This window comes from Gastrolobium bilobum, unplaced genomic scaffold (genome assembly GCF_033153095.1).
Source record: "Gastrolobium bilobum isolate Gb01-03AN ecotype WA unplaced genomic scaffold, APGP_CSIRO_Gbil_v1 utg1842, whole genome shotgun sequence".
In the NCBI taxonomy this organism is placed as follows: Eukaryota; Viridiplantae; Streptophyta; class Magnoliopsida; order Fabales; family Fabaceae; genus Gastrolobium; species Gastrolobium bilobum.
The window spans coordinates 363,737-380,786 of NW_026897941.1; the positions used below are offsets into that span (position 1 = coordinate 363,737).

The window sequence follows — 17,050 nt, forward strand, 5'->3', positions numbered from 1 at the left end:
AGCAGAGCTTCGCAACGCAAATTTTCATCTAAGGTAGAGAGCACAATCGTCTTAGAGAGAGGTTAGAGTGAGAGTGTGAAATGGTAAAAAAGAAAAAATGAGGGTTTATTAGGTTGCATGGGTCACACCCCCTTTTGGGCGTCACATGTCACGCCTGATTTGGGCGTGACCCACCAGGCAGTGAGTGACATCCTCTTTGGGCGTGACATGTGACGCCCAAAAGGGGCGTGACATTATACAATAGATGCGTAAATATTTTCAAAACAGCCATAAATTTATAATTTTTTATTTAAAATGCAATAAATTAATTTTTTTTGCCTAAACACAATGACACAACTAAAATTTATTATAATTTTTAGGAGCATCAAAAGCAACCTTATTTCATTTGTTATGTTTCTAAGGAGACTGAAATTCTCGGACAATGTAAGAATTCATCATTACTAAGTACGACTCGTTTACACAATACCAAAAAGAATAGGGTTATATTGATAAATTTTTTTTTACATATTTGACCGGTAAGACTCTACTCAAGAGTGTCTTAATGGGAAGACATAGTATAATTAGTGTAGTTTGTAAACAAAAAATTTGTAAATATAACCTTCCCGTACCAAAAATTCATATTGTGGTTTAGGATATAAATAGATTATATGGCCTTATTACTCCTAATATATTTATTAAAATACAAAATATTTGACTTTAAAGAAGCTTATTTATAAAATAGGACATGGACATACTTTTACTCCTATAAATTTATATACCAACCTATATTATATTATTTATTTTAAATAAAATAAATATTTAAATAATAAAATAATATTATTTTAATTATTATTTTTCTAATTTTTGTAGGTTTTAAAAGCCTGGTAAGCTTAGGTCATTCATTTTAAATTTTAAATATAAATCAAATCAAATCTATATTAGATTAATAGTTGAGGTTAAGCTTAAAATATTTTATATAAATTTAACATATTTAAGCTAAAACCTAGTTTAACTCAACCTATTCACATCTTTATTCTGGTTGACCTATTTTTAAATTTATATTGGTAAAAACTAATACAAAATAATTCGTGTTATATTACATATCTACCCTTAAACACGATATTAATTGTGTCAATACTCAATCATAACCACTAACTCAGATTAATCTTTTTCCACATTATTCATGTGATGTCAATAGGACATTAATAAAAATAACATGTAGTATCATATCAAACCTGATAATAAAGTAGAGACTTTAACCTCTAGGGGGCGTTTGGTACGCGGTATTTGGCCGGATTCCCGGGAAACTGAATTTTTCTAAATTTTAAATTTTCGAATATTATCGTAAACTGAATGTAAAAATCATATTTTTGAAAATTGAGATTCCCGGACAAATAAAAATTTCTCTTGTACCAAACGCCCTCCTAAGGTGTATCAAACCGGCAAAATTTAGCGCCTCGCATTATTTGGTCCAAGCAATTTTAAAATCTTTTGGGAGTTAGAGAGAAAAGGTTCACTCTCAATGGATTAATTTCATGCTTCTTCTTATGACGTAGCCTAATGTATGTGTCTTCTTCTGTTGACATAGCCCAACATATGTATTGTTCTAACGAAGAGGTAACATTTGGCTTTCTTAGTCCTAGAATAAGGTAATTGAAGGAAGGAAGAAGGAAGTTGAATGTAAATACCTTTAAGTTTCTAAAAAAATAAGATAAAATAAATTTTTTGAGACGGAGTGATTATTTGAGTTAAAGGGTGTTTGATAGGAGGTGAAAAAAAGTTTTTGAGAAAATGGAGCGACAAAAATTATTTGCTTATGTTTGATAGATAGAAGGTGAAGTAAAAATTTGGCTGAATTTTTTTTTTTCTCAACATTTGTTTTTGTATGTAAAATATAGTTGGAGAAGATTATTATTGAAGAGATGGAATTATTTTTTTCTCATGTGGTAGAAAAATTAACAAACAACATCAATAAAATTAACTCAGTATTTTCAAAAAAAAAAATTAACCTACCAAACACATTTTAGTAACTTATGCAGGAAAAAAAATTAAAAAAAGAAGAAACAAAAATCAAGGCTCTGTTTGATTTTTATTGTGGAAAACAATTTTTTAGTTTTTGGAAAAAAAAAACTAAAAAACTCGTTTGGCAACACCTGTTTTGTAAAAAATGTTTTGAAAACTATAACTGGTTTTTTTGTTTTTAAAATCAAATTTAGAGAACATGTCAGTTGTTTTTGTTTTCTGATTTTATTTTTAACTTTTAAAAAGAAAAAAATATAGAAACAGAACCTTGATATTTGTGTTATCTAGAAGGTTTAGACCTGAATTCAAGATTATACAGGTGTCGACCAAACATAAGCACATCCCCCTTCCAAGACAGGCCACGTCATCATATATGTAGACGTTGCTTTGCTTCTTTCTATGATATCACATCATCATCTTGTTCTCAATTCCCTTTTCCAGATTTGTAACAAAACAAAGCATATTACTGCAACAACATTGTGTTCCTAGTCCCAAAGGAATTGGATCCATCAAGATTCATAATTTTGAAGTGTGATGACGACAAGTACCCAAGCCTACGGTGAATCATGGTACTGGGACAACCGCTACTCCAATGAACCTGGTCCCTTTGATTGGTACCAAAAGTACCTCACTTTGTCTCCCATCATCAACCTCTACGTACCTCGTAACAACCCCATCCTCGTTATTGGTTGTGGCAACTCAGGCATGTTTTCCCCCCTTCCAAACCCATCTTTTCCTTTTCTCTCTTCAGATCTCTATATATCATTTTAAGGGTACCCATTTTGTTTGATTGAATAAAAATATGATCTTTTTTTTTCCCTTCTATCTATGAATTTCAAGATAAAGAAAACGAGATTTGTGTTGTTTTGCAGCCTTCAGCGAAGGCATGGTTGATGATGGTTACACAGATGTTGTCAACATTGATATATCTTCGGTGGTGATTGAAGCTATGCTCAACAAATACCGAGATTGTCCTCACTTGAAATGTATCCTTCATGCTTTATCATTATTTTTTCCTTTTGAGATTGCTACCTTTGTAATCGCATTATGTATGCATTATTAGTTTCCTATTTTTCGTGTTATGGAACCATAAAAGTAATGAATTTTTAACTAAGTGTTGCTAATGGAATTTTTGAGGGAGAACTATCCTTAATAAATAGGCAGATGTGAAAATGGATGTCAGAGACATGAGTGCTTTTGAATCAGGGTCTTTTGGTGCTGTTGTTGACAAAGGTGTGCTTACCTTTCATAGATTGCTTTTTTTCTCTTTTATTTAAGTTAGGGTACCTATTGGACAATGAATTATGCTGATACTGTTTGATTATGTTTTTCAGGGACTCTTGATTCTATCTTGGTGAGTCATGATGCTTGTTGAAATACTTGTATGTTTGACTAGAGACTTGTAGTTTGCTCATTGCATATTATTGTTTGTAGTGTGGAAGTAATTCAAGAGAAAATGCTACAAAGATGCTGGGGGAAGTTTGGAGGTATAATAAAACCATGGACAAAAGTCTATAATTCCTTGTAGCTTCTGTTCTATTTTGGATTTTTTTTATTCTTGATCTGTTCACCATTATTGAAGCAGTTGATGACACACTATAGGGTCCTCAAGGATAAAGGAGTTTATATTCTGGTAATTGCACCTCTTTCTTTTAGTATCAATATGCATTCAGATTTACTCTCCAATAGATCAAATGTGTCTTTGCGTTTCACCTTATCAGGATTGGCTGCTTGTAAAAATTGCAGGTAACATATGGAGCTCCACTATATCGCCTACGTTTGCTAAAGGAATCTTGCTCATGGACAATAAAACTCCATGTGATAGGTTGGCTTAAATCCTAATGTCAATATCATTTTGTATTCCAAGTTCTCTGAACCTATACAAAGTTTGCTGTTCTCTATGTCTCAGATGCGTGTCTCCGGGCCTCTACTCTTGTTTTGCCTGATTTCCATTTTTATCATATACTTCTGTAATTCAGAAAGTCCCAAATGACATATAAGTTGGAATAAACCTGAGATCCACATGAGCAATACTTGCAAGCTAAAATGCATTATTGTTGTGGGGATTGGGGATCCACATGGAATAATCCTTGCTGCTTAAATGCATGAGGCATCACCATTTGGCTTTTGATGTGTGTTGGGAGAAGAGTAAGAGACAGAGGAGATATTTTTCTCTAAGGCTGAAGATTGTTCATTTCTCATTAGACAATTAGTTCAAGTTACAAAATTTGTAACTTTACAAGAAATACATAAAGACTTTTAAACACCACCATAAACACATATAACTCTTGAGAAACTTAAAAGACACAAAACTTAACATTTAAACTAAAATACTAAAACAACCTTAGCACTTAAACTAAATTAAATTGACACATTATGGTAACATTCTCCCCTTTAATGTGCAATTTCTCCACACCAAGCTGCATCCTTAGCAATTGAAATTTCTCCTTTGGCAATGCCTTGGTGAAAATGTCTGCCACTTGCTCTTCTGATCTACAGAACTTCAAAACAACTTCATTGTTCTCAACAGCTTCTCTATTTAAATGATACTTGATGGCAAAACAACTTCATTGTTCTCAACAGCTTCTCCAATTAAATGATACTTGATGGCTATATGTTTAGCTCTGCTATGTTGGACTGGATTTTTGGCCAATGCAATTGCTGATTTGTTGTCACAGTAAATCTCAGTTGCTTCATCTTACTTTTCTAACACATCCTCCAATATTCTTCTCAACTGAATTGCCTGAGAAGTTGTCATTGCAGCAGAAATATATTTTGCTTCAGCAGATGATTGTGCAACAGATTGTTGCTTCTTTGAACTCCATGAAAAAACTTCTGAACCAAGCATAAAAACATACCCAGAAGTACTTTTTCTATCATCTTCACAGCCTACCCAATCACTATCACAAAATCCTTGCAACTTCAAATTGACACCTTTGCAATATCTAATCCTATTATCCTTAGTGCCTTGCACATACCTTAGCACTCTCTTGGCAGCTCCATAATGAAAATGGCTTGGACTATGCATAAAAAGTGATAACAAACTAACTGCAAACATAATATCTGGCCTAGTTGCTGTTAGATATAACAAGTTACCAACTAAGCTCCTATACATCTTCTCATCAACACTCCTTCCACCATCATTCTTCAATTTTTCATTCAACATTATTGGAGTATCAATTTTTTGCAACCATTCATTCTAAATTTTGTTAAAAATTTTCCTGCATAATTTCCTTGACATATAAACATCTCATTTTCACATTGATGAGAATCTCCTTGAAATTCTTCTTGCAGAATTTCCCACGCCTGTTTTTCCTTTGTTGCCCTCATAATTCTTGGGAAGATCATGTTTGAAACTCCTCTCTAAATCATAGCCAAAATAGCGGCATCAATATGTTTCTTCTCCTGCGCTTCCTTCCTCTGAGCTGCGGTCAAAGTCGCTGGCGATTCAGGCTCTTCACTCCCATTTTCGACTAGATCCCACACATCTAGTGACTCGAACTAAGTCTTCATTTTGACACACCAAAAATTGTAATTTGACCCTGTAAAAACAAGGACTTGAACAGCACTCAGGTTAATGATTGTTGAATTCGCCATATCTTCTTCAAATCTTGCAGGTCCCGACTAGATCTTCGGTCTCTGATACCAATTTTGTTGGGAGAAGAGTAAAAGACAGGAGATATTTTTCTCTAAGGCTGAAGATTGTTCATTTCTCATTAGACAATTAGTTCAAGTTACAAAATTTGTAACTTTACAAGAAATACATAAAAACTCTTAAACACACCATAAACACATATAACTCTTGAGAAACTTAAAAAGACACAAAACTTAACATTTAAACTAAAATACTAAAACAACCTTATCATTTAAACTAAATTAAATTGACACATTATTGTAATAAATGTTTTTTATTTTTTACTTTTCCCCCTTAAAGAATCCTATTATGTATTTCCTTAATAAGTTGATAATTTGCTACTCTTTTTTCAGTATATATGTATTTTTTAACCTTATGCATTCAAAGTCAATAACCACTGCCATGGTATATGCAGATAAACTTGCATCTGAAGACCAATTTGATCATCCAGTTTGGGAGCTGACAAATCCTGTTCCACTTAATGATGATGGAAGCTCTGTGGAGGAAGCCCTAGGACGGAATCCTGATGTCCATTATATATATATTTGCACTAAGGTAATTAAATGATTCGTGGTACCTTCTCCTTTTAGTCCTTGGTCAATAGCACATGTCATTTACCACTTCTCTGAAGAATTAATCTTCATGGTTTGGAATTCATACTTCTGATTGAAGTTGAGTGTAACTTTATATATCCTTTGCCAATTTCGAGTAATCATTTTTATCATAATCCTTCTGCCAGGAAATTTAAGTTAACTCAAACGTAAACGCATGAATGAGCAGTTTAGCAAGGAAGGCACGCATCTTCACTCCACAAATTTGTATTACAACTCTTTTACTCTTGTTGATCCTAGAATTTGTAGTGTTAAATCCGAAGTTAACAATCTTTTCTTTTAATTTGATTGATTCCGTGAGTTATCCATTAACACAGCCATTGATAATGCAGTGTTAATATGTAATTTTATTCTAAATTCTCAAGATTTTTCTAGAATTAACAGCTAAATTTTGTTGTTATGGTTCTCTTTGCGTTTTAAGCTTTCCAAGACAGCTTTTTTTATGCAGCACCCCAAATATCAAGCTATTAGATGCAAATTTAGTAATAATTTCTATTTTGCTCACTAGCTTCTACATAAAAAAGAACCAGTGTTAACTTATAGAGTGCAAGCCTGTACGACTAAAGAATTTTTAGGGTAAATTCATTCTTGACAGTCACAGAACATCAAATCTTGGTAATGAGATTTTTAGACACAAACCGTAAATGTTTGCCATCTTGTATAGTAAAACAAGTTTAAATAGAGCCAATTATAACTAAATACAAATAAACTGTATTAAGTATTTTACATGTATTTGAGTACGAGTGATATCATATCTTTTTTTGGTACCAAACCCAAATTGTTAGCACTTCATACCCATCTTATCCAAGGATTTTTCCTCTTGAGTCAAGTTGCAAAGAGTTTTTAATTCAACTCAAAAGTTTAAGTTGTTAAGTGAAGGTTTATCAATGGTTTATATATTTCTCCCTCATACGAGAGTTCACTGGACTTGAAGGGTAGATAATGCACAGGTCCAATTATCTGTGTTAAGAAATTTCATAAAATTTAATTAATTATTAATTAAATTGGGAGAGGGGGGGGGGGGGGGAGTGAGATCGAACTCGTGATATCGAGGCTCTGATATTATATAAAGAATCAATTTAACCTAAAAGCTTAAGCTATTAAGTGAAGGTTCATAAATGATTTATATATTTCTCTAACACATCCCTTCACACAAAAACCTACTGAATATGAAGGGTGGATAATATACAGGTTCACCTATTAAGTGAATGGTTTATATATTTTTTTAACATTACCACTACTTTTTTTTATCTCTGCCTATCTATATAGTGAAGTCGACTGCGAGAGGTAATGTAAATAAAAAGGTTTAAACTATTTTGGTGTGGCTATCATTAAAAATACATTTTTGGCCTTTGTTAACCTCTCAAACTTTTCACATAAATCTTGTCATCTATTATTGGATTTTATCATAATTTCTTTTAGAGTTTCTGAAAGTTATATATGCGATTTCGGATATAATTATAGAACCTCCCCATATTGCATTCAAACCGGAATTAGGAAAAAAGAAATAAATCAGAAACTGAATCAGTTAGCTCTTATATATCAGGTACTGGTTTGGATGTCAAAATTAAGGTCAGTTAACATTCCACTGCATTGAGAAAAGGTATAAACGTAGCCTTTTTTTTTTCTTCCTGTGAATCTTAAATATGAAGAGCTAACTCGGTTAGTATTATGGTTACTTTGGTCATATGAAGGGAAGACGCACCGCAATCAGTAGCGTACCAAAATTTTTTTATGACTGGGTGCAAAAATAAAAATATTATATTATAAATAAAAATATTTATAATGCAAGACAGACCTAATATAAATTTTTTTGAGAACAATTTATTATAGAAAGCAAAAATGACGTCGCTTCTTATTTGACCTATACAAATGATAATTATGAAGTTTGCACTACAAAGGAATAGGAATGTGTAGCTTTTAACTAAAATGACTAACGCTCAATTCTATTAGCGTTCAAATTTTGTGGATTCTGTACGTGAAAGGTTTTGTATGGCGGATCTCAAGCCATGATAAGACATCCATTACCCTATAACTATTTGATTACCTTGTGGGTTAGTCACATCAGAATTATTCGGTAAAATATTATATATTCCATTAATATCCATTTGATACAAAAAGAATTCTTTAGTTCTATCGTCTTGATTCAAGATCATTCTTATAATTTATTTAAATAAATTCATCAAATCTACAAAATCAAGGATAACAGATAAACTAAAAGAATAGAAAAAATTCATAAGAAAATATTTGAATAGAGTAACAGACACTTTCACACCTTTTAAAGAAACAACTTTAATATACAGCTTTACATATGAAATAAATAAAAAGAATAAAATTAAGATAATGAAGTTTTACACCCAATATTACCTTTCTTCTCATTTCTTTTCCTCTTTCTCCTTCTTTTTAATTTTCTTTTCTCCCGGGCTTTTCACTATTAAGCGTTTTCTCTCTCTATTTCTTTCTTTCTGTTCTCTTATTGTTTTCCTTTCTTTCCTCTCTGTTTCCATTCTTTCTTTTCTTTTCTCTTCTTTGTTCACGCACTTTCTCTTTCTCTCTTTTCTGTCACTCTTTTCTCTCTTCCCTTTTTTTTTTCTCTTTTTGCGTCAGGGCTATATATATAGTTAAAATCTAACTAGATGTAACCATTGCATATAGTTAAGTTTCAACCAAACTAAATAAAAATCTAACTAGAATTTAACTAAATACTAACTCAGTAATCATTATCTTGATAAAAAAATCTTACTCACTTTTATCTTTTTGCCTTGCAAGGGTGTCTCCATGTGGCCTTGCTATTTTTTTTATACGCATAGCGCTACTGGTGTGCTTCTCTTCTAACATTCTGGCGCATTTTGCACCTGATTAAAATTGCTTGGCGCTATAGGCACCACTTCAAGACACACAACGACGTTTTTTGCGCCAAGCTCAATTCATAAATACATTTGCGCGCTTTAAGTGCCAAGATATGAGACAACAATAGTGTGGCCTCTACTTCCTAACAAAAAATAATTAAATAAATAAAGAAAAACAAATAAAAAAATAAGTCACACATATAAACACATGTCTAACAAACAAAAACAAAATATGTAGATGCATACAACACCCATAAGTCAAATAATATATAGTATCAACTCAACTGCGAAAGCCTTGATAATCGATTATGAGCTATTAACGATTTGGAATGGATAAGGAATTAAGAAGGGCCAAAAGAGTAGCAAAATTTGGTGGAGGAGAGAAGAGCAGAGGCGACAATTCGGCAAATGAATTTGTTTTCAGGTGGAATTAAGAAAAACACAAGACAGACCAAAAAAATGGACTTGTGAAGCACAAGGCAGACCAATAATGGACTTGTGCCATATTCACGCTTCAAGCCCAAAGGACTCTTACGTGAGGGGGTGTGTTAGAGAGATATAAAATAATTAATGTAGCCTCATCCAACACCTTAAGATTTTGGGTTGAAGTGACGTTTAACAGAATTATGGCTAAGAAAAAATGTGTTTGACAAGTGAGAAGAGGGAACATTATTAAAAATTAAAAAATTTAAAAAAATCATAAGATAATATTTTATTAAAAGTTAACAAGATATTATTTTATTAAAAATAAAATAAAATATTATTTATTCGAAAATACGAATTGGGCTTGGAGGTTTAAAGGTCATGCTTGCTAAAATAGACTTGTGACCCATTTACATCTAGACTTGTCAAGAAGGGCTAAAGCCTAGGGCCAGCCCATATAGCCCCATACAAAGCCCTATTCATTTTTATCCCTCCATTTAATAGGGCCAATTTAACCTTGAGCCCTTAAAGCCCTCTGATTTGGGGCTGGCCCGAGGGCCAAAATTATTCCACTCAGTTTACATTTTCTCTCCTGTGCACTTCTGACGTTTTCCGTGACACCCATTATTTTCTTTAGAAAATTCAAAATCTTCATCCCCTTCTCAAAACTCTAGTATCGTTTGGGTTTATTAGAGTAAATTGCACGTAGATAAGGAGGAATCTTATCGTAACAGGATAAGATCTCATAACAATCTTAGAATAACTAGGATCAAGGCCCAACCAGGTAACGATTATAAATAGGATTGAAGCCATCAGGTACACACTTTTTACCAATTCTACATTAGTTATTACTGTGCACACACCCCACTCTTTGGCTCTGCCATTTTCCATTAGTGCACAATGATATGTTATCCCTTGCAGTATTTCTCTCAGATACTTGAAGTATGCAAATCCTATATTGACTTACCACCCTTCGGGTGGACATACCTGATTCGCTAGGAATCCCCATACAGAAGTAAGGGGATAGAATTTTCTTTTAGGGGTTTTTAGTTTTTGATTTGAGGAGGTTAATTTTTAAGATAAATAATCCAGTAATATTATCAAAATGATATTTTGTATATATTTTTTTTTTTTCAAATTTCAGGGAAGGACGAGGGCCAACCCCAGTCCCCTAGATCCAAAGGAAAGAAAGAAAGAAAGACACTGCATTAAATAACCACAAGATAAAAAGTTGGGAAATCTTTTAAAATGGGATTTATTGATCATAGGTTCTAATAAGGAACACAAACGGTAATCCAAAGGTCCATGCTTTGTGTTGTAGTCATAGTGGGGCTTCTTAAAGAAGTTTATGTGATGATGTTGTTAAGAATATGGAAGCTTTATCTGTATTAGTTCAAATATAGATAGCAAAAGAAAATTATAAAAATCTGAGTTTAAATAATTTAAAGACTTAAACATAATATAATTTAAATTAAAGATTTGAACATAAGACATACATGGAGTTTGCCTTAGCAGCAGGTCCTTGGATCATTTTTTATTATTATTTGGCTATTAGGGCTTGGGAGCCAGATTTTGAACCATTCCAAACTTCTATAAGCAAGGTAACTGCATAGGAGAGATTGCCTAGTTTTCCTTTGGAATATGTCAACACACCTCTGATGAAGAGTGTGGGGAATTGGCTAGGCAAGTTTGTGAGATTGGATGCTGCCACTACAACGTTGGCTAGAGGTAGATTCGCAAAAAATTGTGTTGAACTGGATCTTGAACAACCTCTCAAGGCTGAGTATTTCATAGAGGGTAGATATAAACAAGTGGAGTATGAGGGGCTGCACCTCATCTGCTTTGGTTGCGGTAAATATGGTCATAGAGCAGAAAATTGCCCAAAGCCTATCCAAAGGGTTGCTCATGAGTCTGAAGCTGTGGGGAATGTGGATGAGAATTTAGAAGATGTTGTGCAGGACAAACATTTAACTGGAGTGGAGGGTGTGTCAGGTTATGGTCAATGGACGGTAGTTACAAGGGGGAGGAGAGGAAAGTTATAATCTGGTAAGGAAGATGCAAAGTCAATATTTGAAGCCAAATTATCTCAAAATAATTCCTCCAAAGTTGAAAGGGTTGTTCTAAATAAAAATGAGGAAAAAGCTCTGGTAGCAATATAAATGTACGACATGGGGATACTACTCAGGTTGGTTTTGCAGCATCCAGAGTAGAGGAGTCTAAGATATTTAAAAGGAAAGGAGAAGGAAGAGAGTGTGAGACTTGTAGAAACAGAGGATGCGTTCATATTGGAGGGTAAGGGGATGCATGATCAGTTTGTTGATCAGAAACAGAGGACTGTTGACAATATTGCGCCAAGCGTAGGAAGAAATAAGGAAGTGAGCCAAGTAAAAGAAACTGGAGAGGAAATAATCAATCCAAGTTGTGCTTTTATGGTAGGGGATGGTAATGAAGATAACAAAGCTTTGTTGATGTCAGAGAAAGACCTAGAGATTCATGAGGAGAGCAATGAAGCTGATGTTATGGAGATACAAGAGCCTATTCCTCTGGACCTCAATGTTCGCTCAAGCCCAAGGAAAAGAAGGCTAGGTAGGGAGCAACATTTGAAGGTTATGAAGCCTATGAATTATCTGTCGCAGGTACATAGAAAACCTGTAACAAAACTTAATCGTTGTTAATGTCTATGCTTTTTTGGAATTGTAGGGGGCGACCAAGCAAAGTTTGAGTCATACCTTAAAAATGATGATAGAAAAACGTAGTAATCATATGGTGGTTTTATTAGAAACGAGAATGAGTAGTGAGGCAAGCAGGAAGATTTTGCGTAAGATAAATTTTGACAAAGCAGTCTTTGAAGAAGCTAATGGTTTTGTGGGTGGAATTTGGGTCTTATGGGCATATAACAAGGTGAAGGTGCAAGTTATATCTCAGTCTAACCAGTTCATTCATATGAAGGTTGAATTGGAGAATCATAGATCGTTTATGTGTTCGGCTATTTATGCTAGTCCTCGGGAGGGGGAAAGACATGTTTTGTGGGATGATTTATTGCAAGTTAGTGCTAATTTGAATGGTCCTTTGGTCTTGGCTGGTGACTTCAATGATAATAAAAGTATAAATGAGAAGAAGGGTGGAGCTAGGCCTGACGTGGAGAAATGTCGTAGATTTGCTAATTTTTTGTAGAGTTGCCAGGTGGATGATGTAAAATGCACGGGGTCAAATTACACTTGGCAGGAGCCGAAATGGATTCATCTTGATAGAGTGTATAAAAAATTAGACAGGTTCGTTACAAACCTTCCATGGATTTCTTCTTTTGAGGAGGCTGAAGTGCATATTCTTTCAAGATTGGAGTCAGATCATAATCCACTGCTTTTGAGGCTGAAGCCTAGTAGTAATCACTGGCATGATAGACCTTTTAGATTTTTAGCCTCTCGGATGGAGCACCCCAACTTTGGAGATCTTATGAATGATAGGTGGAATGAGGAGACAAAAGTTAATATAATGCTTAAGGAATTTGTACCTGATTTGATTCGTTGGAATAAGGAATTTTTTGGAGATATTTTTCGTAGGAAGTCATCCCTCTCTCATCAGCTTGCTGAAATTCAAGCTTGCAGGATTTTGTTGGATAACATGGAATTGCAGCAAATAGAAGAAAACATACAGAAGAGTTTAAATGAAACATTGTTGCAGGAAGAAATGATTTTGTTTCAGAAGTCCAGACATAGATGGATTGTGGATGGAGATAAAAACACTAGGTTTTATCACTTGAAAATAATAACTCGTAGAAGTTTCAATAGGATTTCCAGGCTTCGCAATAAGGTAAAGAATTGGGTTGAGGATCCGATTGAACTAAAGAATTTGGTGTGCACTTTTACAAAAATCTTTTCCAGGAGGAGGTGCCAAATCGCAAATGGCTTTCTTCTGCGAATTTGTGGCCGAGAATTTCCCAAGAAGAATGCATGGAGATGATAAGAGTGCCAAGTAATCAAGAAATTTCTAATATTATGATATCTATGGGGTCATTTAAAGCCCCGAGAGAGGATGATTTTCCTGCTGTTTTTTTCCAACGTCAGTGGAGCTATATGAGGGATCAAGTTTGTGATTTAATTAGACAGATTTGGTCTAATCCAAAGCAAGTTTATGAGGTTAACTCAACCCTCTTGGTTCTAATTCCAAAAATAAAGAATCCAGAGTTTATCTCGCAATTTAGGCCCATCTCGTTGTGCTCAATGTATATAAGTTACTTTCAAAGGCATTAGTGCATAAGTTGAAGCCAGTAATGGAGAAAATTATCTCCCCGTTCCAAGTAAGTTTTGTCCCAAATAGAAAAATTCAAGATAATATTATAATTGTGCAAGAGTTAATTCATTCTATGCATAAAATGAGGGGTAAGAAGGCTTTCATGGCATTAAAGATTGATTTAATGAAGGCTTATGATAGACTTAGTTGGAATTTTCTGCAGAGATCGCTTGAGGAAATTAGACTTCCGCAACATCTGATAAAGCTCATCATGAACTGTGTTCAGAGCACAAATATAAATGTTCTCTGGAATGGGGGTAGGACGGAAGCATTTAGGCCTACGAGAGGTATTAGACAAGGTGATCCACTGTCACCTTATCTTTTTGTTATTGCAATGGAGAAATTGTCATACATTATAGCTACTGCAACTAGTCGTGGTTTATGGAAGCCAATTCGGGTGGGTGTTAAGGGGCCTCAAATTTCTCATCTAGTCTTTGCAGATGATCTCATGATTTTCATGGAGGCCAGTGAGGAGCAGTTGGATGTACTAATGAAGTGCTTATGTTTGTTTGAAGAAATTTTTGGACAAAAACTTAGTATAGATAAAATAACTATTTTCTTTCCCAAAAATACAAGTGATGTGGTGGCTGATAGGATATCTCAACGTAGTGGTTTTAAAAGAGTTAAAAATATGGGTTGTTATGTGGGGTCTATGATGCAGCATAGGAGAGCAACTGGAGACTTGTATGAGAGTATTATGAACAAAGTAAGGTTTAAACTTAATTCTTGGCAGCAACAGTGTCTATCGCAGGCAGGTCGTATCACTTTGGCTCAATCGGTAATGACAACAATTCCATTTTTTCAAATGCAAAGTTGTAAAATTCCTCAAGCAATTTGTTTAGAAATTGAAAAAATCCAGAGAGGCTTCATTTGGGGAGGTGGTGAGAATAGTAGGAAGTACCATAGCATCAGTTGGGAATGTATTTCGCGTCCTAAGTGTTGTGGTGGGTTAGGGCTGAAGAGACTGAAACTAATGAATGATGTTTTTATTGCTAAAAGAGCTTGGAGTTATCACGTTGGATCTAATCAACTTTGGGTTAAAGTGCTTCATGCTAAATATGAAGCAAGGAGTACCCAGAATGGTCCTTTTGCAGTGAATAATGTGATTCAAATTTTTGGAAAAACATGTGTAGGCTTTGGGAGGAATTGGATTGCTATCTCATCTGGGTTCTTGGAGATGGAAGGGAAATTATTTTTGGCAGCATAGATGGTTAACACCTCAACCATCTCTGCAAGAAGTTGCATCTAATTGAGATCAAAATATAGATACAAACAGGAAGGTGGCTGATATGATAACAGTGGAAGGGGAGTGAGACTATGTGGAGTTAAAATACTGGCTTCTAGAAAATATAATTAATGTATTTAAGAATACTTTGTCTCCGAATAGTCTTGATGGCACTGACAGAAAGATGTGGGATCTTTTGGGTGAAAGTGTGGTATCTGTAAAGGCTCTTTATAATACTCTTAGGGAGCTGAGAGATGTGGGGGAAAATGAATCAAAAATTTGAAAAAATATCTGGGGATGGAAGGGGCCACAGAAAGTTAAATTTTTTTATATGGAAAGTGGTTCATCATTGGTTATTAACTACGAATAGAGTTGCTCAATGGTCTGGGGGGAATGATATATGCCCCATTTGTAGCTCTGAACGTGAGACAATGTTGCATGCTTTGAGGGACTGTTTGGAGATGAAACAACTTTGGTTAAGTCTGGTTTCCATTGATGGAAATTCTGATTTTTATCAGCAAAGTTTGGATGAGTGGCTTTCAAAAAATATAACTGTGGGAACTGATATTTCTTTGTTTTTCTTGACTTGCCGGAAAGTGTGGCAATGGAGAAATGAGAAGATGCATGGAACTGGTATCCCTCATTTCAGGTCGAGAGAGGTTCTAATTCATAAGCTTCTTCATGATGTTGAGATGGCTATTGGGAGAGTAAATGAGCATTCAGTTGTACGCAGAAAAAAGTATGTTGACATTTCTTAGCAATTTCTTTCTTTGGGATTTGTTAAGGTTAACACAGATGGTGCGGCTTGCGGAGCTCCTGGTATAGCTGCTTGTGGTGGGGTTATGAGAGATTTTCAAGGGAGATGGCTGGGTGGATTTGCTTATAGACTTGTGATTTGTAGTTATTTTAGAGCAGAGTTATGGGGTGTGCTTCGCGAGCTAGAATTAGCTTGGAATTTTGGCCACCGTAATGTTATAACTGAAAGTGATTCAACTCGTGTTATCACTGTGCTCACCTCCCAAGATGCACCAGCTCGTGAGAGTCAGTTGATTTCTCGGATACGAGCATGGATTCAGAAAGATTGGTCAGTTAGTTTCAATCACACGTTCAGGGAAGGAAATGCTTGTGCGGATTGGATGACAAATTTTATCTTGAAGCATGATGAGGCTGTGCAATATCTTTTTTGTGAAGAACCACCACCTGACATTCACATTATTTAACTGGCTGATCTTATTGGAGTGGAAAGACCGCGAGCTCTGGTGATCCGGTAACTTCTGTTTATGTTTTGGTGTTCTGTCTTTGTTTTTATTTTTGGGACTCTGACCCTCTTGGTTATAAAAAAGTTAGTGTAACTTCTTTAGAATCAGACTTAGAAGGGACATTAGGATTTGGCCGCTATTAGGGCAGCAAAGTTTAACTTTTGTTTATGTATTAAATGTTACTCTCTACGCTTCCTTACTATTTTTTTTTTATAAAATAAAAAATAAAAATAATGATAAATTGTAATACCCTATTTTTTTAAATTAAAAATTTTGTACGAAATATGATAAATTGAGAAATATAAGTTATAGGCAATAATAAAAATTATAACTTTTTGTTATAATAGAAAAAATTGAGTCAATATAATTGTTTCTAGATTAAGAATCAATCCCATTCTATATCACTTATATGAATACCTTTCTTTAAATAAAGTTTATTCCCCGCCACAATTTGTTGGGACCCAGGTTTCACAAATAAGAGCATGGCATATCAAATTTCTATTTATTTTTTCTCCTTTTCAATTTGTCTAGAAAACAATATTTCAACTCACCGACACAAATTTTTTTTTAATACAGGCTATAAATAACTTTTTGAAGAGAGTCGACTTCCGTTTAGTATTTGGAAGAAAACAAATTCAGATTTTCTATCCATCTACTTACGGCCAACTGAATTATATACATTTTTTTATGTTATATTGTCATTTTAATAAAATCTTATTTATTTTTTTATAAAAAAAAAAATCTTATTTATTTAATAT

The 17,050-nt window shown here is 34.2% G+C and overlaps 1 protein-coding gene across 1 annotated transcript; it reads left to right on the plus strand.

The window, feature by feature from the left end:
• The first annotated feature begins 2,436 nt into the window (after nt 1-2,436).
• LOC133311623 (uncharacterized) lies at nt 2,437-6,626 on the plus strand. Its single transcript, XM_061512700.1, has 9 exons — nt 2,437-2,704; nt 2,874-2,987; nt 3,166-3,234; nt 3,336-3,355; nt 3,436-3,488; nt 3,604-3,634; nt 3,748-3,826; nt 6,051-6,190; nt 6,375-6,626. Exons 1-9 carry the CDS (start codon nt 2,536-2,538, stop codon nt 6,381-6,383), a joined length of 684 nt encoding a protein of 227 aa, XP_061368684.1. The 5' UTR covers nt 2,437-2,535; the 3' UTR covers nt 6,384-6,626.
• The last annotated feature ends 10,424 nt before the right edge of the window (nt 6,627-17,050 follow it).